Source organism: Macrosteles quadrilineatus, unplaced genomic scaffold (genome assembly GCF_028750875.1).
Source record: "Macrosteles quadrilineatus isolate MER2022 unplaced genomic scaffold, UCM_ALF_1.0 Scaffold_2__2_contigs__length_208266976, whole genome shotgun sequence".
NCBI lineage: Eukaryota > Metazoa > Arthropoda > Insecta > Hemiptera > Cicadellidae > Macrosteles > Macrosteles quadrilineatus.
The window spans coordinates 148,118,703-148,144,006 of NW_026542595.1; the positions used below are offsets into that span (position 1 = coordinate 148,118,703).

A 25,304-nucleotide genomic window follows, 5' to 3' on the forward strand; every position below is an offset into this window, starting at 1 on the left:
TTGGGAACAGTCTTTGGAAATTTTCAGCAACGGCGGGATTCAAACTGGGGGATCCAGTACAGAGGGTTAAATAAAATTCTACTAGCCTAACCTTCCTTACCAAAATACAGTTCAGCCATAATAATACAAATTAATATATTTTTCACGGGGTAGTTACAAACACTGGAAACTAGAAAAATAAAATTTTAATGCAGCTCACTTAATTAAATAGAAAACAAAATGTTCCAACCAAACATAACTAGTTCAAAACAATCACATAGTAAGAGTGATAACTGAACTCTACGTAATGTTAATGTTATCATTACGGGAAGTTCTCTTCCGTGGGAACTTCACACTCTCTTCCTTGTATAGGTACTTGGTGAGGCTGGCGACCGGACACACTAACCAGACATCGTCTGTATAAACAGAGAGTGAAATGTACGATTATTTCCCCTACTGTTCATCTACTGCTATTACTTCCAGATTCTGAAAAATTATGTAAGGATAAAGGATATTTTATTAATTGTGTTGAATACACCAGGGTAAGGAGAAAATGAGATGAGGGACATAAGCTTAAAGGAGACAAGAGTCGCACTTTTCAATTTGAGACGCTTACATTGCTCTGGTTCCTTAATCCTCTGGGGCATTTATCACAGACTAGTTGTATATCGATAATCGGCACCTCGATCGTTCATAATCGATAGATGATCAAACAGACCAAATTAATCTACATCCAACAATTTATCATCCAAAATACTATCCGCTCATCCACGGATTTATAATGTAGGCCTAAGGCCTAGAGTAACATGGCCAGGGTTTGGTCTGTTCCTTTGCACAATCGTAAAAAGTGCCAATGACGTGGATAAACGTATAAAAAGCAATAAACATAAACATATAGCAAACACTATTTGTGGTAATAATCACTAAAAAGTGATATTATTGCATTTGTGTGTTTATAAAAGTATTCCCATGTAAGGAACATAATGACAATCCTAAAACAAACCTTTTCAAAAATCTTTGGAATCTGCTATTAAGATTACTATCGTCTTACGATATAAGCTAGTAAATATAAATAATATTCAATATTAATTCAAGGTTAGTTAGCAAAATGGGGCGTTTAAACCAACTTAAACTCAAGATTAGATATTTTCAGCGTTGAAACACGTTAAGATAATTTTCCCTCCTGGGCACTATTAAAAAAATAAATCATTAAATAAAATACACCAATTAGTTAATCATTTAATTTTCCGACTTTGAATGCATCCAATGCTACCAACATCGCTAGCCTTTACATACAAACTACGTAATTTAGCCGACGCCAGGTGCTGACCATTACATGCCCAGGGTCCAGTCCTGCACGTCGCGGCGCACCTGCAGGTGATATACGCCACCAGTGGCCGATGGCACGACATTCAACATTCGGATCATTATTGTAGGGGGGTTATTGAGGGGGGTTAATGTGTGTGTATTGGTCCACGCCACCTACACCTGGCTTATAAGCTAGCACCGGGCCTAATCTAAAAGACAAACAGACCGAATAGTCCCATCGGTTACATTTACGAAACCTAGTAATTTTCGGATAGTAGCCCTCGTTCGATGTGTTAGGCCTATATCTAAGAATTTTGTATTCCAAGTTAGTTTAATCAAGTAAATATATTAAGCAGCGGTTACTCATCATGGGTTACTCTTCGGTGACGCAAAACAAAGTTAATTTTCATTTCATATCTAGAAACAATTTTGTTTGACCTTATTTTGAGTCCATCTTGGAAATTGACAATTGTACGAGTTCCGTAATAGAACGGTTCGAGTCCTAGCCTTGTTACTACCAAATATCGAACTTATGTTAGTTTAGAGGTTGTCTGGTTGATAGCCTAATTACAAATGGATATCAGAGTTCAGAAACAATCTCGCTTGAAATTGAACCAGCTACATTTAGATTTGAAGGCGAGCACTACAACCATTACATCGCGGCCATACGTCTATACGTCTATACAGTATTACAGTAAATCATCTATAAGAATAAATCTTAGTAAGCCGAATTAAAAGAATAGTGTACTCCATCTATGTGGTAAAAGCTGCAGCGAAAAACGTTCTTAAAAATCTTAACGCAGAAAAAGTGACATTTATAAAGGAGCGACATTGCAAAGTTTCTTCGCTCGGGGCTGGCCGTTGGAACGAGTCGCAGTAGCAATTAAAACTCGCGAAACCCCCTTTGTTTGTCTCAGACGGTGTTTGGACTGAATTAACAAGGCAAATATCTCAGACGCTTTATTGGGTCGGGTCGGATTCGAGAAATTCTAGTCCTAGAGGGAATTAATGGTTTGAAGAGACGAGTGTTGGATTGCTCTTTACTCCATAGAGTTCTCACACCTCATAGAAGGCTAGCTGAATACCATCATTTCATTTTATAGCTTGGATAATAGAAGGCCTAATGGAAATAGGCCTAATTGAAGTAGGTCTAATGGTAAATGCCTGATGGATCTAAATCCGCCAATGAACCGTTGAAATACTCAAACATGAAAACTATGTTAGTCATTCTATAAGCATGAACCATTCACTCTTTTTTTTATAGAAAAGAACATAAAACTTAAAATATACCCTTAAGGAAATAAATTTACAATGCACACCAGTTTAGTGGCAATCGTATGCAACCTAGGTGGAATTAATGTTTAATCCTCCTAGTATGCAGCTTATTCATCAACAGTACCACTACCATACCCTATTACAGTTTGTATTATCAATTTTTGTACCATAAAATTTTCGAAGAAAATAATCAAAGCAAAAAAGTAATAAGTGAAGTTTAAACCTTTAATATCAAAGTACCAACCTGTTTTTCCAATGGCCAATCTCCGCGTATCGCCTGCTGCAGTTGCTGATGGTGGGCGTCAGCGCGGCGATGTTGCCGTTGGTCCGGAGCTGCTTCAGCACATTGTTGCTGTTGTTGTTGTTCCTGTTGATCACCAGAATGTTGTTGTTGTCTGTTGTCTCATTGTTCTTGATGGCTGGAGGCGACATCGCCTCGCACTTTAGAACATTTTCACTTCACAACACTTTAGTTCACTCACTGCATCTCCAGGTGTAAGCTAAGAGAGAGGTTGTTGTTGGTGAATGAGGTAATTTCAGTGGGAAATGTAAGAGTGTTGGTCCCCGAAATTCCAATAGATTTTTAAGGATGTGTAATGTTGTGTTTGGGATTTTATTGAAGAATGTAGACTTTACTAATTTTCTACTGAATTAAAGAACAGCATGGTACTGTATCATTACGATTTTTTTACGAAGAAACAAGTCATCACATGATTACCGGCGACCAACACTCTTGATTCAACTTCTATTTAAATTTACTCGTACAAATTTGAAGCGTTGTAAAACAAGTGGTTTTAAATTACGGTGATATTTATTATTACGACCTATAGTAATTAAACCAATACTACATCGAGTAACGATAGGTAATAGTAAAACTTTCAAATTACTTCTATTCTGCGGTACGTGTCTTAGTACGGATAGATTTTCAAGAAGCGTGGATAAGAAAATAACAAAAACATCTCAACAAGCGTCTGTCAACGTAAAAAAAAGTAGCCTACATTGTTCGAAGAAAACCAAAGGCAAAATCACGAATTAAACCCAACTGAGTTGGTGCAATGGAGGTTTAAAACACGTGGAAACCCAGATAAGATCGGAGTAACGTTACACCAAACATCCAGTATGTATATTTCATCAGTGTTGTATTGTCAGCACGTGCATTGACAATACCGGACATTGCAACACGAGTAGCGGTCCATTGTTGCCACAGTGTTACCACCTTTGTGAAGAAAAATATCCCGATACAGATGAATTTTCCCCCGGTAAATTTTGTTAAACATCAATCAAGCAATACATTCAATGTTAATTGCCGGTTACAAATATCAGCATGGTTGGCTAGCAGTATTGTGAAATAAAATTTTAAATACACTTGTGCGCCTACTTCAACTTAACAAACGTGGCAACACTGCGCGCCTACAGGTTCCGTTCCGCCTCAGGATTTACTTTCGTAGACTTTATTTACAACCAATTAAACTGGAGAGAGGAATTAACTCCGGTGTTAAGCACTGTTTATTGCGACTTGATTTTATTTCGTATTTCCTTTCCTCTATAATTAACCTACCAAGGTTTTAAATTAGGCGGATGGGATAGCGGGGAATGATTATAGACTACACTAGAACATGAAGGTAGACAAAGATACGCGTTTTATCAATTGGGGAAAGGGATTTCTTCTTCTTTACTTTGCGATAGTTTGAAAAAAGTCGTTAATCAGAATTACTAAATTTAATTTCAAGGTCAGAATCACGATCCACTATGAATATACAAACTTTCAAAAAGATTCTTTAAAACTACAGTGTTTCATAAATTCGCTTGTACCATTTTTTGAAGATTCTTTTTCAAAATATTTTTGTACAATCTAGATCAAACCATTGACTACATATAATTGTTCTATTATCAAACAATGATCATGCATTAGATAATTTAGAATCATGAATACGTACTTTCGACGTCCAACCAACCTCAAATTACCAAAGCACTTGGATGGTTTCAATTGGGGGAGGGTTTTTAAAGTATGCGGGTGTAACAGCTGTCGCACTGCGCGTGCCGGTGTGTGTGTGTGTGTGCGTGTGTCAGTCAGGACGGACGTATGATTTGCATAGGCGACAATAGACCAGTCGAACTGTGACAGAGGGGGGTCTTTGAGAATATAGAGGGGGCTAAGAGGGGACAACGGGGGGTACAGCACGCCTGTGTGACTGTCCTATTAGATTATTACGCCGATTACATGGTGATGTAGAAGTCAACGTATAGGCGATTATATATTTTAGAGATCAAAATACCAAGATTTAATTGGGTTTGGTATCTGATTTTGTCCACTGTGGTGATAGTGATATTCTGAGATTTGGGAAACTACACAATTGTTACTAAAAATTAACTATAGCTAGCTTTATTCGTGAGAAGTTCTGTTTCAGAAAGGTTCTCCTCGCCTAAACCAGTCCTTATTCTTCTTAGATAGGTGTAAAACTGCGAATTATCAGAACAAGGCATACTCGCATAGCTTAAAACCATACAGATTTGATCACCAAACTCCAGGACACAAGTTCCACGTTTTATTCTTTATACTAGCTGCGGACCGACGTCAGAAAATACAATATAGTTCACGGCGTAGCCAGACGTATTACTACTTTTTTGGAATACGATACTGACGTAGCTCTATCCAAGATTAATTTCCATTGAGATAAATAGTTTTCTTTTATAAACAACCCTACATTTTACAATCTAAAGAAATAAAATATAATGCATTTTTGATCATACCCATCTTCTTTAAGTTACTAACATGAAAAGAAATTGTACTTCCTATTTATTAAGTACTTGAATAACGGGTATTACCACCTTAAATTACCTAAGTAACCGCAAAACCATTGACATTGCATATAACGATCACGTCACTACCTTCCTCTCTAGTCACTTGATATGCAGGACTCGTCCACAGACAATTGTTGATATTACGTTTACGGTTATGACAAATTAAGGCAAACCGCCTGAAGCCTCGCCTTGCCTGACCGTGAGTCCCGACGTTTGCCTGATTTGCCTAACATCGTTATCCGGGGTTGCAAATTCTCGTAATTGGACACGGGCGAGGATGAAAACCAGGAACTTTTTTGTGGACTTTGGAGAATCGTTTTGATAAAATTCCCTCTCGAAAATCAACGACAACTGAACTCGATTACCTCGTCTGAACCAATTTACGGAAGCTCTCGGGATTTAAATCGTCCGACTCCGTCGTATATTCCTCTCGTTTGATATTATTATCTCTGTGGAAGTAGAAATGCGATTTCGTTTAAGATTTGTGGCTTGGCTGTTACTGCTGATTCTTTAACGTAATACGTCTGTGTAAGCTTATAGTTTTAGGGTAATTGAATTACAAAATTATTATAGTAAGGATTTTGGTGGAATGGAGTACTATAGTATAGATAAAATTCTCTTCACCATAGCTATTTCTGTATTGATCCTTAGTAGGCGATCCAACAGGTTTAAGTGGGTTTCAAACCACGGACGGAGGCCCCTATTACCACATAGCTGGCGGGAGGTTAACTTACACACATTTAGGATATAAGTCGATAGCTTTTCTCATTACAACAGCCACGACCCATATATATACAACTAATCGACCTATATGCACAACAGATAAAAATTAATTATCCTTACTCTACTTCGTTAAACTTATAAATTACAATTTATGCATATAGGTTGTACCGTTTTGGCACTAAGAAACCAATTACAAAGCACTCATCCTGTATTGTTTGGAGAGCGAGGCACTCACATAACGTCCGACCAATATCGCTTTTACTCTCGTTTTCAAAAGTAGCTCACGCTAGAACCATCAAAGTGAGAACTGGAATTACGGATCATAAACGGCGAGCTGCGCTGTCGCATGGGTGATTGGACACTCTCACTATCGTAAGAGGTAAGTAAGAGGAGAATGCAACAGTGCAGCTACATGAACATAGCCTGGACCGGAGGTGAAACGCGATGAAAATGAGACACTTGGAGATTAGACGAAGATCCGGTGAAAATTGTAGAAAACATGGTACACTGAGAAGCTTTGTGATTTATTGTTAGTCTTGAGTCAAGTGAGGATTAACGTCTAATTGTATGCTTAAGCTTGTTATATTCTTAAGTAGCTCCAGTCAATTCGGCGAGTTCCACTGAATTGTCACCATTCATCCATCAGTAAACTCAGGATCCCAGTACGCAGCGAAATGGCAACACCGCGCAAGATTCGCGCAATATGACCTTGTAGGCTGCGCAAGCAACCTCCCGGACCGGACCACGTGACCTGCGATTGTTTATAGACGGGTTTTGCCTCCAGCGCGGCAAATTACAGGGTGAGCAAGAACGCAGAAACGGTCCTCTTCCTTGTGCTGAGTGGGCGTTTGTTTGCCAACAATGGAGGTGAAAGTTGTGTTTTTTTGTTGCGGGTGTTCATAATAAATATTATTTTGTACAAGCAAGCGCTATTTGTATTTATTATAGGCCTACTTACTGCGTTTTCAAATTTAAAACTATAAATATGGCTTTTCGCTCGGAAGATCCCCAATGCAGGGACATCGTAGCCTACGAGACCTCTTTTCTCATGGTAAACAAGGAACAATCGGCTACACATATTTAATTCAAGTAACTTGTGATGGCTGGGATTTGATCCACGGCCACAAGGCTTGCACTCCATTATACAAACCTCCTCTTAAATCTGTTTTGATTTAATGTAGCCTAAGTTATTTTAGAAAACTAATAAAAACCAAACAATGAGCAGAGTACCATTCCGACAAGTTATATTTCTTATTTTACTTAAAAGTCTTTCGTTAGCACGATTTAAGATAAAATTGTGATTCTTGTTCATCGTTAGGGGCTTGTCGATATTACGACCCTCAAACCCAATTAGGGAAATGTACGGTCGCCAAGTCTTGCATTAACAATGAATGGACCAACAGGCTTGTTTAGCCTGAATAAACAGATGTGAATGGAATAACTTTAGGTTGACATTTAGATTTTGTTAGTGTTGGTATTAATTAACGTTGAATTCAACTTGAGCACAATATTTACTACAGTTAACCCAAAGAAACGAGAATAAACTTGGATTTCCAACTTTTGCCACGACAGATACGTTCTAGCCCAGTTGGTGATCGCCACATATCACGACCGCGGAAGTTTTATCCCTGTAGATGTAGTTTTATCAGCTGGGAACCTGTTAGGTCACTACACCTACCAGCTTCTGCTGCTCACGGCTACTGGAGTTGCAGCCGCTAGATCTGATGTTTCGTAAGCGATAGAGTGGGTTTTATCAGACGGATGGCTTCCGCCTCTTTAACTTTCAACCTTTTCGAGTGCCTGGTCCTGGTCTGGGCCCATTCCGAAATTCCACACAAGCTACTCCTCCACTTGAAATATAATGCGTTGCAGATAAACTGTTAAGTGACCTTTTTTATACATGAATCTGTTGTTTAGCTCAACCATGTAAGAGAGCTGCATTTGGTTTCGTCGAAGAAAAGGTTTCTTGAGTTACTTACCAAGAAGTAAATGGATTTTGCAGTAAAATAGAGAAATTAAAATTTTTGCACACGTGGTTCAATTGAATTGGCTAGGGCTGGTCTAGGCCTACGGCAAAGGAAAAATAACAGGGCATACATACGACTGACCACGCAACATAAATAAAATGGCAGGCTTGTAAACTTTCACATAATTGCATTCCCCACTATCTTTACACGATCTAATAGCCTATTAAGTTTCACATGAAAATTTCAATTTGCCAAAACTAGGGCCTTGAAAGAGACGTGAGGAAAGCGGGTTTAGTCTATTAATATGGCTGGTATAAATTACTGAATTTAATAAATTTTCCATTACACTATTACATGTAGGGGCCTAAAATAAGTAAAAATAAAATTTGGAAACCATAACGTTTTTTAAAACTATAGGGTTCAAAGGTAGCAATTCTTAGCACCTTATACACCTACTAACTTATGCATATAATTTACAATTTACATTTTACTACCTCGGATTTCTGCATTTATCATAGATTCCTACTGAATTAAAACACCATCAGTAACTTGATTATTCCGCATTATTAACCACCAAGATGATTCAAGTCTCTCTGAACCCTAACGTGCACTCACTGCACTTTACCGGTGCATAGTTGCACTTTACCTGGCCATAATTGCACTCGTTGCACTCTCTCTGCGAAGGAAGTGTCCATTTCAATTAGCGCAATGTAGAGCATTCATTTTGCAGGTCACGTGACGACGTTAGCTTTCATTTGTCATCGCGTTTCTCCCACGGCGGTTCATTTGCGCGGGAAAGTAAAATCGATTAACAGAAATAGGGAAAAGATTGACGATTTAACAGAATCTCCGCTTATGTGCAGAAAAGTGGGATACAACTGTTGATGACACGATTCGTTTGTCAAGAAGATTGTTGGAAATATTTTCGGAGATCTAAGTACAGTATATGAGTAACACACAAAAATAGAAGTGACGTCCTTGACGATTAAGGTAAGTTAATCAAAGATTTTTTAAAAGAATAATGCATTGTCTGATTGTCAATTTTAAACGTGCAGAACTGAAAAAATAATTAAATAAATCACACAGGGAATATCACCCTGCCTGAGTAGCCTAATGTAATCTATATTACGGTACTTTCTCTAAAAATGCAGGTAGCTTTAAATCCTACGTAACCTAAATCGAAACGTTAAAAACAAACTTAAAAAATCAAGTATCTCTTTGTAAAACATTAACAGCGCAACAAGGTATGACTACAAAATACAAATAGCAGCTAGTAGCGAATGTGGACAACTAATATTAGTATAACCTCCAAATCAAAAGTCAACAGGATTTAAAAATACTTATGATCGGGATCACCAGTTGTCCAACACGTTTCGAGACATTCTTGAACTGATAGCCAGACACGGGTTTTGATACATTATACTTTGAACAAGATGTCAAAGAGGAATTCCAATCTACGTAGTACAACACTTCCCTGTAAAATCCGAAAACAGTTCAACAATGCGTCAGTTCGGTTTGAACATTAATGGGTTTCAGGTGACAATAAAAACATCTGACAGAAATAACCCTAACATCTCCAGAGCGACATTACAATCTTGGGCCCAAAATACAACAGGAATCTGAGGTTAGAGGGTAAATAGTTCCTGCATTCTTGGCTGAGAGGCGGCGAGGGTAAAAAACAGGCGCCTACATGGTGACATGGTCTAAAAATATAGCATGGTTACGTTTGGGACTGTGGGATACATTATTTTTACTGTTTTTTACGTCCATACGATAGTTTATTAATTTAGCTATTGTCAAGTCTATTCATACAGTTTTGACGAAAAACCCTCTTGAACATTTCCCCTAATTCTACAACCTACCAAATAGGTTAAAATTCTGCCTTCAACAATGACTGTATGATGTGAAAATGCTATGTGTAGCTTTGTTACTGACTAAGATCAGCTGTTCCATTAGTCAGGATTGTTTAATTAACAATGATCAGGGTCAGCTGGGTCCAATTTCGAACCATCAAAAAACAACAGACTTCTCAGGATCGACTCGAAGCGATTGTTGTAGGCGAGGACCATTAGGGCCATACGGTCGATTATAACATTCTATGTAATTTACATGCAGCACAAAATATATTTTTAGTAAAATTGTAAACTGTTGAATGAGGCCTCCACGTGAAATGCCGTGGAGGTACTCATTACTAGTCTTTTTGAGGTTGTACGATTTGCCTCAACAAAATACTGTACTGAGCGTTAATCACTGTGCTACGAAATATTTTTGTTATATTTCATAAGCAGTAAATTCAACTAATTTAAAATGAAACGATTATTTCATTAAATAATTTTAAAAGACCATTAAGCACTCACTTTTGCTACACTTAACCTTTGACATTTGAGCATAAAAGGTCCTTCTCATAAAAACCTCCACAAAAACCGGCGCCACTTTAGGCTGTACGTGTCAGGCGACTTTTATTGTCACCATGTGGTGTTTTGAGTCGTTAAAATAATTGAAAAACAACTTGTCAACGGCTCCAACTCAAGTCGTCCGTTTTACTGCCTCACACGACCGTGAGAGGCGCGCGTGCTGTTTATGATAAAGAATTTTCGTTATTGTCAAATCAAAATCTGAAACATGGGATTGGGTTCCACGTTCGACAACAAGTGCCTATTAATATCAATTGTCTCACCTGCAATTATTGTAATTATTCGTTATAAAAAAAACTAGAAGGGACCCAGCTTTATTCTGACTCGCTTCTAGAGCAAACACAGTTGGTTCAAAAATAATACAATACGCTTTTCTGAAACAACTTGCTTGAGTGCAGTCTGTATCCTTGGAACTTTTAGAACTCATTGGGATATGATTTGACTTGATTTAAAAATCAATTATTTTGGAAATTTCCTATCAATATTCATAGCTACGAGAATACTTTAAAGACGTTAATTGGTCCAAACTTGTTTTCATGTTACAACAATGTAGTCAATGTACTGTCATCGGACGTATAACCTTGAATTGCTTGGAAACAAACAGCTGTTTCTCAACGAAAGGAAAAGTGACTCAAAGAATGAATGAGTCACATGCACTATCCAGCCACCACACATTCACATGCAGTTTTGAACAATGCATGCAACAATGAGTTAAGATAACTAAAAAGCCGGCCGGTCACATCCAAGAGATACGGGGTAAACTGTGATAATGTTCTTTTGTTGCTACCACAGCAGAGTACTTATATGGTAGCTAATAGTCAAAGATGGTAGCCAGTTTGAGTTTATTTTATGAATTGAAGACAACGATATTATTTTTGTGAAATAAAAGAATATTCAATAACAACTCCAGTGAATCGCATGTACAGTCAGTATTGTTGAAAATTCAGATTTAGTTGTAGGCCCTACTCCGCATGGATATAACGGGTAGAAAAGGATTGGGAGAAAGTGTAAAACTGTATATTAGACTCAATCGTCTGTGATTTAAAAAAGAAATCCTACCTAAGCGCATGTTACCAAAGTAAATCTAATCAAAAAAATGTATATCGGTGAAATTTATAGCCTATCGGCTAGGCTAATTAAAATAAAATAATAAACAAGTATGGTCTTATGGCTTTTAGTACACAGTACCATTATATTAAAAATAACTATTCGTATTATTTATATGTGATGGAAGTATAATTTGAACTATAAAATATTCCCATGGATATAGATCAACTATACAATGTACAAGTGTATGAAAGCGGTAAAAAAATCGTAAGCTACCAAAAAATTACGTAGATAGAAAACCCTGAAACATCCTAAAAACTCGTAAATCTTTAAAATCTGTATGAATGAGGAAATTATTTTGTTCCCACTATCGTCTATTATGATTAAATTTCCGTGGTCACATTTAAAATTATTCAACCTCAACTCTTGATAAACAACTATTAAACAAATTAACAGATCAGATTGGCTAATTTGCAAAATTAATTTATTTGCTCAATTAACTATTTAATTTTACAGGTGCTTAGTGAGCAAACAAACTCAGCCCGCAACACAGCAATGTAACCGAATTGGACTCAAACATTTACTTAATTCAAACTTACTCAACCGAACCAAACATTTGTCTTGGTAGGAGGCCAAAACGAGTTACTTAGTAGAATAAATAACTCCAACCCAGTTACGCAGGTGAGTAAACAAAACGCTTACAAACATTGGCAGCGTGTAACACAAAAATAGAGCACTAACAGGCCACTATAAACACTGCAAGGCCACTTCACAACACTACGGAGATGTATACACGGTAACAGCACTAACACAACACACCAACTGAAGCGCTACACGGACACGGCTGCAGCTACAACGAGCGAAGCGAGGCGACTGAAAAAAAAAAAACAGTGAACAGCTGGGACCGGTACAGGCGACACTAGCGCCATGGACCACAGCGGTAAGCTGCGCAAACAACACTCCTTGGCAATAACAACTGGATACTGCAAGATAAGATAAGGATGATTTGGGAAAGTGTTTTTTTTCTTTTTGAAGTGCCAGAGGACAAGCAATAGAGTGTTAACCGATCGTTTAATTTGGTTAAAATAGTTGTAAAGTTGGTCAAATAACATGGAATACATAGTAATCCTAAAACTCGCTTTACGTATACCGAATACAGACACGATACCTTGAAATTGTCTTCTGCTGATAAAGTTGAGGTATATGATTATGTAGTGCAGTCAAAGGTAGTGCCGTGCTTATCGTCTGGTGTTATTGTATTGGGCCTACTAACGAGCAAAGAGCACACAGTACAATTTATCTAATAAGTGAAAGATCAAGTTTAGACAACTCAAGTTTTGTAACCACACCGTATGATTCAGATCTACACACAAGATAAGATAAGATACAATCTTGGTTAAAACCACGAAACGTAAAAAAGAGAAAGTGAAAAAATAAATACCTTATCTACTAACATCGTGCAAAAGTAATTTTAAAGGGATAAAATATAATTTTTTAAACATAAACCGAAAAAGACTTATTTTGATGGATAATTCACTTCAACAGTTGAAATAATGATTCACTAGACTTATTTGTACAGTTACTCACTAAAACACAAGCGCATTTTAACCAAAGGTTATTCACAGTTAGTTTTCATGTGGAATGAATGAATACATGACTCAATGAGAGTTTATCTAGTAGTCTAGCTGTCAGACTGGTAGCACTGCTGTCGGTTTATCTATGATCGAAACATCAAACACCACGGTCGGAACTCTGTTGATGTTACAGTATGTTACACTGCTGAAAGTGGGAAAGTGCTGATAGCAAACATGACATGGAAATGGAAAATCATTAAACATATGTGAATCATTCAAGCTTAATATTTCAAATCCGAATGGAAATACTTTTATTGCCAACAACATCAGTGTTACCTCTTTGATAAATTAAAACACATTATTATGATAAAACAAACGTATTAAAGGCACTCTGATCAGTACGCTTGTGCCCTTTCCACCTATGTGTCATACCTATCACTCACACCTTTGAACTAGACCGTGTGTGTTGGCCTTTGAGTAAACAAGTTGGCATAAATTCGTAGGGTACAAACAAGTCCCGTGCCAGAGGCCAGTAATCAGTCGGACCTTCAGAGTGTTGCTTTGAGCCCCCCTCCCCCCCCCCCGCCCCCCCACTGTACCCACCTACCCTTGTATCATCATACCCTTCAAATTAGCCCGGCTTATTCTTTAATCATCCCATCCTCATATGGGTTTCATCTTCAGTGAAACCCCACTTGTGACGAGTGGCGTTCATTTAGCGACCACTTGACAGCTACAAAACTGCTGTGATTCGTTTGACAATTATGGACATATGCATCAGAGGAATACTTTTACGAGTAACTTTTCCATATTTATAGAGGTGTCCATTGATGCAAAATTAAAATTAAATGCATGATTATAAAGCGTTACAAATATAGCGACTTTATCAAAACTCGCTGTTTATTCGTAATATTCTAATCTTATATTACGAATTTTTAGAAGGTGAAATTATATAAATAAGAAAAGGCGGTATATCTACTTCTATGTATGTGTCATGGAAGGTGGACATGAAGCTTAAACACGCTTGAACATGACTTAGCAAAAAGGTACATGACAATTTTAACTCCTCCTAAGGGTATGTGACCCACGATCCACATGGTATTATTTAAATAATTCGTTTTCACTACGTACTGCATTTAGTAGGCCTAAAACTATTTTTTAAGACATATGAAGGGATAATACGCAAAACAATGACTACATTATTAGAGAAACTTCAGTGACCATATTAGGTGATTAGTAAATATATTTTTGCGCGCAATCTACATGGTAAAATCACCATTCAATATCCTATAAGCCGATGATGTGAAGTGCTGTAGAAGGGGTTGGTAGGAGCTGTTGGCTGTTGGCAACCCCTACATTGATAACAAGGGCCGTGGAACGCTGCCAACGTGGAACCCTTTATTGATATCAAAAACCGTCTACGCCAGTTAAACCCTGCGAAATATCAAGGAGCGAAGCTTACGGTTAATCTTGTTTAATGAATGTTGCAAATTATGAAGAGTCTTAAGGACTAATGAGCTTGTTTACACCAAACCGTTACCATATAGTGTGGTGGCTTAGCAAAATGATCGTGACCTGATGGATTAAAGCTGCAGCTTTTGCACATTTCTTCCATACCCTAAATACAAACAATTTATGGGGGGGTGCCCGATTTTTAGGTCCGCCATCTTGAAATACGACGCCATCTTTGTTTTCCTTAGAGGAATTGAACTATTCATTGAAAATGTCCTAATATCACCCAAAAGGACACATTTACGCCATTTTGTATATAACATGTTTTGTTCACAATTAAATTTGCTATAAAATGATATAAAAACCACTTCGATAACTTAAATAGTCTTGAAGATATAAACTGTTAAAGTTGAAAATTTGATATATTCCTCTACACTACATGTAGTTTTCGCTATATGTCACCCAAACGGTCAACGATACGTATCTGTTATTATGATATATTTTATTCGTAATTAAATTTGCTACAAAATGAGATGAAAATCTCTAAATTAACTTAAATGGTTCTGAAGATAGAAACCGTTAAAGTTATAAGTTTCTTTAATTTCTGTATGCAATAGGTCCGTGTTTCAAAAGTCCCTGCGCTTTGTTTTTTCTGCACGTATTGCGTCAGAAGACTGCAACTTCACACATTAATACTGGACCTAAAATAGTACTTTTTAAAGTACTTCTTGACTTTTTCCCCCAAGGGGGTCAGCCCACAAGGAGTAAGTTGAAAATCTTAAATAAAAGCATAGGTCATGATGCATATCAAATTAAAGGGATTTACCTGTAGAACGCGTTACCACAAACTGCACTTTAAAAGGACATGTGGTTCAAAAGTTATACAATTTTATAGTTTTGCTTATTTATTTATTAATTAACGGTCAACACAATTTCATCTCATTGCATATATATGGATATAACATACGTAACGTAACTTAACAACAAGGGTTATACATAACCAACAATAGTATTAACAAGCAAAAATGATTAACTAGAATAAATGTATAACAAACTTAACACGAATTGAATAAAAAAGATGTAAATAAATCTGGAATTCCATAAATTGATCGGTTTAAAGTGATAATATTTAGAAATTCTATCTACATGCATCAACATTTTAATAAATATGAAAGCAAACAAAAAATGCAATAACAAACCTGATCATAGGACCACTCTACTGTATAATGCACCAAAGGATTATGAAAAACAAGCAAGCAGCTATTTCCTAAAAGTAATAAAACTTGAGGAGAAAAAGTCGAGATTTTTAGGAATTCTGTTTCCCAAACGATGTAGTCTTGGTAGCGTGCTGTTGTAGGCATATGCTGTAGAATTATATACCCTTTCAAATAGGTCCTGGGATCAGGATGGTCTGGAGCAGCGAAATAAAGTTCGCCAGCAGTTCAGGAGAGTCAAGTTCTGTAATGTGAATCTTCCTCAGGAAAACCAGCTCAGCAATACGCCTTCGAGAACTCAAGTGGTTTAGCCGAAGATGCTGTCAAAGATCCTCAAATGGGTACATCCCTGAATGGGTATCCCAGACGAAGTCCTACGATTCTAAAAAAAAGATCTGCACTCTTTCGATGTCCTGTGAAAGACCAACTTGGGGAAAGAACAAAATGGAGACCATACAGGAGAACAATATTCCAACAAGGGGGTCACAGCCCACACAGAGAACCCATTTCTGGATAATATCAGAATGATACCAAGGGCTGAGTTTGCTTTCCTTGTTAATCTGTTAACTTGATCATCAGGGTTGAGAGATGATGTAAATGATACTCCAAGGTCGTTGACAGAGGTGGATCTAACAAGTGCGTTCCCATTTATTTAATGGTTAAGAAGAGAGGGTGTTGAGGTCCTGTTGAATGAAACTACCATGCAGTTGAATTAATCCAAAAGCATTCCATTTTGCATAAACCACATTAAAATTTCATCGATGTCCTGTTGGAGGCAATTTGATTCTGAGAAGAAATTTCTACATGATTTGCGTTTGGTCAGAGATAAAATTGTTCGTACAGCCCATTTTTGGAATTTAAATATAAATTTAGTCTTTAAAATTTCATAGTCCCATATAGGTAGGCTATAGCATCCGCTAAATGAGGATATATTAGTCCGTAATATACGGATATTAGAACTTCGAAGGTAGATATGTTCTTTAAACTACGTAGAACAAAAATTCCAGAACTGACTTTTCTTGAAACCTGCTTAATGTGATCTGAGAAATCAAGATGTTTATCTAGTGTCAGTCCCAGAAACCTTACACTGTTAGTTGGATGAACTGTTGTGTCGTCCAGAAGTAGGCTGAATCCATTAGAGAGTCTCTTTGAAATAGAAAAGTGCAAAAGTTGGGGTTTTTTGGCGTTGACCTCCAGATAGTTGGAATCAAACCACTCGATTAAGTTACTGGCTTCCCAAAAGGTAGTGAGCTCCAAGCTTTCGATGTTGCGGCTGGAAATGGAGAGTGAGGTGTCATCAGAAAATAGTGTTGGTTTGGCGGTTGATATGCAAGATGGAAGGGTGTTAATGAAGAGCGGGAATAGGGTAGGTCCTAAAAAAGAGCCCTGAGGCACCCCTCTCAAAATGGTGGTCTTATCAGAGGAATAGGAGTGAATGAACCCGGTTGTCAAGAATCTTTGACAACGTCAGCCATATATTATTGAATATTGAAAATAAAATTGGTCCCAGTAGAGATCCTTGAGGTACACCAGAAGAAGCTTCAAACTTACAAGACTTCGCTCCAGCAAATTTCATGGTTAAAAAGTGATTCCACAAATCGTCCTCAAATCATACGAGTATGATTCAGTGATCCCCAACCCACCAAGCTTTGCCATGAGATAAGTGTGACTTACACGGTCGAAAGCCTTGGATACGTCCAAATAGACAGAATCGTCCTTATGGTTGAGAGAAAAGGCTTGCATAATGTCAACCTGGTACAGAACCAAATTGATCGAGGTAGATCGCCCTTTCTTGAAGCCATGTTGACAGGGCACGATGACATTGTTCAAAGAAAAAGAGAGTATATGAAGTAGAATTGCTGGAAATATCTTAGCCAATGCAGGTTGTACCACCACTGGACGATAATTTTTGACAGATGGGTCACCTTTCTTGAAAATTGGTAGCACATTACCATTTTTAAGACCCCGAGGGAACTTTCCAAGCTTCATTAATCATTTTTGCTTGTTAATACTATTGTTGGTTATGTATAACCCTTGTTGTTAAGTTACGTTACGTATGTTATATCCATATATATGCAATGAGATGAAATGGTGTTGACCGTTAATTAATAAATAAATAAGCAAAACTATAAAATTGTATAACTTTTGAACCACATGTCCTTTTAAAGTGCAGTTTGTGGTAACGCGTTCTACAGGTAAATCCCTTTAATTTGATATGCATCATGACCTATGCTTTTATTTAAGATTTTCAACTTACTCCTTGTGGGCTGACCCCCTTGGGGGAAAAAAGTCAAGAAGTACTTTAAAAAGTACTATTTTAGGTCCAGTTTTGATGTGTGAAGTTGCAGTCTTCTGACGCAATACGTGCAGAAAAAACAAAGCGCGGGGACTTTTGAAACACGGACCTATTGCATACAGAAATTAAAGAAACTTATAACTTTAACGGTTTCTATCTTCAGAACTATTTAAGCTGATTTAGAGATTTTCATCTTATTTTGTAGCAAATTTAATTACGAATAAAATATATCATAATAACAGATACGTACCGTTGACCGTTTGGGTGACATATAGCTAAAACTACATGTAGTGTAGAGGAATATATCAAATTTTCAACTTTAACAGTTTATATCTTCAAGACTATTTAAGTTATCGAAGTGGTTTTTATATCATTTTATAGCAAATTTAATTGTGAACAAAACATGTTATATACAAAATGGCGTAAATGTGTCCTTTTGGGTGATATTAGGACATTTTCAATGAATAGTTCAATTCCTCTAAGGAAAACAAAGATGGCGTCGTATTTCAAGATGGCGGACCTAAAAGTCGGGCACCCCCCCCATAAATTGTTTGTATTTAGGGTATGGAAGAAATGTGCAAAAGCTGCAGCTTTAATCCATCAGGTCACGATCCTTGCCGATATTGTCTCTAAGCCACCACACTAATACAGGTGAGCTATTAATGAACAAGTTGTTAGTTCAATTACAAGAAAATTCAAAAACTTTTGACTCCATTTTCAATGACTGATCTGTCATTGGGCTTTTAGGGAATGATCGGAGAAACACAGTATTGTTCTGAAACTCTGTTCCAGAACCCTGGTTCAGAAATACAAAATAAACGCCATTGCTGTTACATTATGTCCAGAGTATGTTGTGTGCTAGAGTAAAATCATAAATTTCCGAGGAGTTTTAAAAGCACAGTCCGTATACACAGTTTATAACATATAGCCTTATACTTTATAACGTTTCCTAGTACAAATCCCTCGAAGTTCCTAGGAAATCTTTTGTTGGTCAGAAATGCATTAAATGTCTCCAATTTGGTAACTCTTTCCTCAGCTCCACCAGGAATCATTAAAATGTCAAGGAAATTACAAAATAGTCGACCGAAACAGGACTAGCAAGTGTTTTTATTTTCCATGCTGTACACTATAAGAAACTAGCTAGTCAATTATGAAACTAAACTATTTACTATACAATTAAAAAAAAATATTTACAATACGAAAATCTATAGTCCAAGGACAATGATTGGACGCTCAGCTTTAATTCACATACTTAGTTTTCATTTGACAAGTAAACAAAAAATACAATTTTACGTATCCAAGGAAACATGAAACATAATATTAATTCAAGCAAACACACATACACTTTCCAAGCTTTTACCTAAATTCCAGTACAATTATCAAGTAACCACGATGGCTTCCACCAAAAGATCTGACCAATCAGTCCCAGAACCAACGTCTTCAGCACCACCACCTGAGGAACCAAGCTCTCCACCTGCACCAACACCTGAGGAACCAAGCTCTGTACTACCACCTGAGCCATCAACCACCCTCCAACCACCACCTCTAGTTGAAGATGAACCCAAGCCAGTGGTAGAGAAACCGAAGCCGAAACCTTCACCGACACCGAAGCCAACTCCAGACAAAGGTGATAAATCGAACGATGAATGTCCTTCTCCAACTCCATCGGGCACTGACATTTCTGCCCAGGACGGTGAAAAGATCGTTCTCCAGAGCAAAGACCTACTAGCCCTCTGTCAGAAAAAGGTGGACCAGCAGAAGATTGACAGCAACAGTTTGAACTTTATGCTTCTGAGAGTCAAAGGGAGTTTAGACGCATATTTTAACGATTACATCATTAAGCTCAACTCTTTTTCGGTGCACGCTGAAAGAATAACCGCAGATTACTACGCGAAAATGCTATGCCACTTGCCAAAATACGGGGATTTCGTGAAGGTAATTGAACAAGAGCAAAAGGAAAGCATAAACGCTGGTGGAAAGGGTCCGGTGAGCAAAGAGGAACTTCTCTGTCTGGTGCGAGGAGTCACAGACAACTACTATGCATCCGCAATGTTCATTAAGCTAGTGAGAAATATCCTAAAGGACGTCAACACTCATATGAATGATCGGAAGGATTTGCTGTTAAAGATATCCACACCGATGGATAGCTGGCTGGAGATCCAGGGCAACATCATTTGCCTTCTAGAACGTACAAGGGAAGAGACCTTCCAGATCCAAAGTTACCTTGACTTTCTGAAGCAGGGTGAGTTCAAGATTTCTCCTACCCTCGATCTATCGGTTCTAGATAACCTACCCAAAGGATGTTGAGACGGCTGGCGTTTGAAGAGGAAAGTCTAGAGCTCCTTCATTGGGATTTGTTAACGAAATAAAGGGGACCAAATTAAATTGTTTTACTCTATGCAAAAGATATCATTATTCCATGTGTTTACCAACTACATAAACGTTAAACAAATTTGCTTAAAATATGCACAAAATACTTCTGGCGTTTACCTACACAGACCAAACTGCAATATTTCCACCGTCATTTAATTTTATTTTATAGAAAGATAAAACTGTCAATCTTTTCTAAATTACACACAATCTAGTCAAATATTTCAGATTATTATACATAATATATCTAAGATTTTTTGGAGAAGTGACATAAAAGAATCAAATTCTGTCTTTTAAGCCATATGCCACAAACAAAGGATGCATATGGAATTATGAAATAATTCAAATATTTGGAATATGAAGATAAGCCAATATGCCTTGCAAAGAAACTACAACACCCTAATTGGTGCCGGTGTTTTTACAATATAAATTATTTGCTTTCTGTGAGACCCGCCAAACGTGCTTACCACAAAGGCTGAGAAATTGAATCGAACTACGTAATAATTTCCTAACTAACAGTATAGTAATAGTTTTCTACTACACATAAGTGAATACGGCTAATGTACATCAATGTTATACAATTAAGATTATTTCTGTCAAAAATGTCGTGGTGGTACATTCAGATAAAATACCTTTACGTATTGATTTGTGAATGAAACGCAGGGTTGTAATGAACACCCCAAGATACACATTCTACAATAAAGGGATTCGAACAAACTGGGCAAAATTAGTAATTTTAAGTCTAAAAATCTCTGAAAACGCACTGGAGGACTTCAGTCTGAATGGTGGTTTGGTGGTTACCGAAAGGATGAAATAACTTGGAAAGAACGATTAGACGAATTAGTGTTCCACTTTATCACTACTAAAAATCGATAACCTAGTAACCTAGTAAAAAATTAGTGCAAATTGGTTTCTTAAGCCGTAAGGTTGTACATAACCAAATCCAACAATCAAGCACTGATTTTTCACTTTTCGAATAGAGTACAGTAGTAAGTTGTTCAGCCACTTCGATTTGCTTAGAGAATGTTGTCCAAAACGTACTCAGGAAGATTGGCAAAGGTTAGCGAGCTCAAGCCAACCATGAAAATGTTCTAAATTATTCCGAAAAACTATTCCAATAACCCTGAATGAATAAACCATGTAATTAAAAGATACAAAAGCCTCGAATATGATCAACTTGGAAATACATGGAAAGCAACGCATTTGCAAGGCGAGCACGTTATGTTCCCACATCTCTCTGGTGACCCATCCTTCATTCGACTAATGAAATAAAATGTAAATGCAGAGGTTACCCTATCTACATCCACGGACCGCGGCAGTGGTGGCGGTGGAGCTGGAGCTCATTTGACTAACCCGGTTACACAGGGTGTCCTTGCTCAGACTACTCAGCCTTTTAGAACCACCGATTACAATTTGTGGAGACAAACTGGATTTCATCAAGATTTCTTTGAGTGTGTTGGGAGATAAATCAATATTTTATTTTGTCTTCTAATTATGACAATGGATCGCGAGTTTAATTTTGAGGTAAGACAATATATTGGACATTCCATGAAATATAGGGTATAACGATAAAATAAAAGCAATTTTGTGGCAAGGCAATTTTACCTATACCATTTATTAAGGTTTAGTTTGTTTCAACATGCGTCATGCAAAGTAGTTTTACTAGTTTTCCAAGAAAAGGTACTACAGTTGAACCTCGTTTGTACGAACCTCGATAAAACGAATTCCTCGATAAGACGAATTTTTTTTAATCCCCTTGACACTTTCGTATAGGTCAATGCTAAAAACACCTCTATACAACGTAGTAATTAAGTTAAAAACCTCCATAAGACGAATTTGTTTGTGACATGGGCTAGGACTGATTTACCTCTATACAACGAATATTCTTAGCACAAAACCTCTACAAGACGAACGTAGAGAAACAGTAACATCATAGTAACAGTCCAAGAAAAATGTGGACCTCTATAAGACGAATTTATCATAATCTTAACCTCCATAGTACGTTGTTTTCAAAACAAACAGAAGCTTGTCTCAACATGAAACCCCCACCCATCCCTCCTCCTTCCTCAGTCATTGTTTGGAAAAACCTTGGAGCGAGGAAAAACCTCTATAAGAAGAATATCAGCAGCATTAAACCTCGATAAAGCGACCCTCTTTATTAAGAATACCTCTATAGTACGAATTTTTCCCGTACCCCTTGAAATTCGTCTTATAGAGGTTCAACTGTACCGCGTAACCGGGGTAACAATAAACTTTGATCTGAAAGAATATATAACCAGCAACAAAATTCGACTGATGAGCGTACAAGTTGTCACTAATATACTGGAAAATACTGATTTGAAACAGCAAAAGAATTCACCACACGTTATAGACGTTTGATCGATGGCATGCCCCTATTATGTGAAAGGTATTCGGTGTTTGGTGGTATGCGCTATGTATACGGTGTTTATGGCCAAAATCCATAATTTTTATCCGACTATGATTTTTATTGTTATTGGTCCTTTATGTTTAACGTTAGTTTATTCAAATTTCACAACGGCCAACTCCAGGGAGTGCCTAATAAGTCCACACAAGTTTACACGTTCAAGTAATCAAATATTTGGTAGGTAATCTGCTATGATAGCGAAAATGGTAACTAACAAACTGATATAGACGCACGAATACTAAAAAAAAGAAACTGTTCTAGTATGCGTGGTGAAACCAATCGTGTAGTTTTTACACTGAGAATCGGTATCTTTTCAGAATTGATATCACTACTTTGGTTGACACGAAATTCAGTTGTCGATTGTGAACAACAAAACTGTTACATATTGTTTGTACTTGTAAGTTTGATCCGAGACAAGGAGTTTATATCCCGCTAAGAGATCATTTCCTGCCCTGCTGTCAACTTCCGCCAGACTTATCCGCCATCTTGTATCCTGTGACGTCACTCTAATTGGCCCGTCAGACGGAGACAGACTTTGAAATGACGTTTTGTCACAATGTAGCATTTCTCGGAGATGCCATTGAAGACAGATTAATTAGGTGCATTGTAGATACAAGTAATCGGTTTAGTAATAGATTAAATTCTACGTCATACCATTTATAAAGAAATGTTTATATTAGTAACGTTGCAATTTTTGCAATTAGAATTCTTATTGTTTGTTTGTCGAAATTTATCTATTTGACCCAACGTCAAGTGGTATAATTTATCAAATCATGTATAGAATTTTTTTATCGTAGGAAGATGCAATTTAATATTAGCACCCTACGAAAGTTAATCATTTATAAATAACAATACAGTACACTGTTACATCAAGGTCGATTTCGTTATGTTTTTGCGTCTGTCAAATGATTTGACACTCAATAGCTTTAACGAAAGCAATCCTGTGGTTTTCTGATTACATTGCGATTTCTCAATACGTATCAATGCTTTCTTTTCGATCCTTTCCTGTTCTCGTGTTACTGTTACAAATGACAATTGTTTCATCATTATTTTCTGGTCACACATTTTTGGTGCGCCAATTCATCAGTACCCGACTTATTCATGTGAAAGGGGTCTGTAATGAATGAGGTGTATTTAAAAATAATCGTAAAAGGTCATTGGTACTAATTTGCTATCGATTTAATCTTGAAATCTTGTAAATCGATCTATTAATATTATCAGTGTTTGGCACATGAATCAGTTCAAAGAGGGAGTTTTACTTAACGTAAGTTTTTGAACGAATTTAATACTTTTTAGGCTTCAAAATCTTTTTACAACTTGGGAAACATTTTAAAACTGAACGAACCCCATTGGAGTATCATTTTGAAAACCAATATTACTAACGAGAATTCCAAGAATGTCAATAAAGTGTGGTAGGATGCGGCAAAAATGAGACGGTTCGGATGATTTCTGGTCTCTGAGGGAGGGTTTATCGGAGACGGTTCCCTCAGAAATAACATCGCGGGACGATCATTACTTGGCTGCACGGCGAATATAGCCTACAGTTTGTAGCACAATGTCTACTGCTTAGTCCAAGCCCCTGACATAACGAATACTATTTGGTGAATTATCTTGATAATTATGTATTTTGGTTTACGTTCTTGCGGTTATCGTGTGATCAGATGTACATTTCACCCTTACAATATGGAATCAACAGGCGCTCTTGTTCATAACTCTGAATTTAGAAACACTACTACAAAAACTGTGTACAATAAGTTAATGGTCTATCTTATTGTCATCAAATTGGTTTCTTAACTTTTTAAAGAGGTCGGCGGCCTCTTTTAAATCCTGCATTTGCCCGTCCACATAGACTACAGATCTGTGCTTGGAAAGTATCCAGCAAAGCAAGGGGTGAACCGGTACAGTACGAAGGTGAACTGTAGTGATAAAATGTTTGCGGCAGTGACCAGGATCCGTACCTTTGACTATAATCCGAAGACATCGCTGCCTTGTACCCGAAATCCGTGACGCTACCAACTGAGCGACTGAAAGTTCTCATGTCATACAGCAAATCACTGAAAATCTTTTATGTTTTCGGAAAAGCTACATTTGATGGTGGGATGCCAACCATTTAAGACTAATCAGATTTATAAAGCTGATTATAAAATGCATGCATTTAGAATAGTGGCTAGGTTATTAACACAAGAATGGCAAAGCAGTGCAAGAGACAAGATACTGAGGCGAAACTCAACACCGTGTCGTTCACGCTCCAAGTAGAAGAAACTGGAACAAGACAACACGAGTAGACTAGTCAAGGTTTGTAGCTGAATGTATCTAATATTTCCACATAATAAGGACAAGTTTCTTCTTCATTTTTAAAGATGGCTTATAAGGTAGCATAATTGAAATTTAAATGTTTTAACATAGTATGATGATTGGCTAAGGTCCCACAAGCACAATCTTGCTTATAACATGATCA

The 25,304-nt window shown here is 37.2% G+C and overlaps 1 protein-coding gene across 7 annotated transcripts in view; it reads right to left on the bottom strand.

Moving 5' to 3' along the window:
• LOC128986806 (protein sprint) overlaps positions 1–25,304 on the bottom strand; it is a 368,727-nt gene that overhangs the window by 133,285 nt on the left and 210,138 nt on the right. For 2 of the 7 annotated variants that reach the window (XM_054407332.1, XM_054407338.1), the window contains one exon: positions 2,807–3,062. The exons of 3 other annotated variants lie outside the window; for them this stretch is intronic. In XM_054407332.1, the coding sequence (XP_054263307.1) occupies positions 2,807–2,994 (188 nt within the window). In that variant the 5' untranslated portion in view covers positions 2,995–3,062. Of the gene's footprint in view, positions 1–2,806; positions 3,063–12,114; positions 12,132–12,217; positions 12,342–25,304 lie in introns of those variants that run through there. 2 more of the 7 variants (XM_054407333.1, XM_054407334.1) reach the window with 2 other exon arrangements.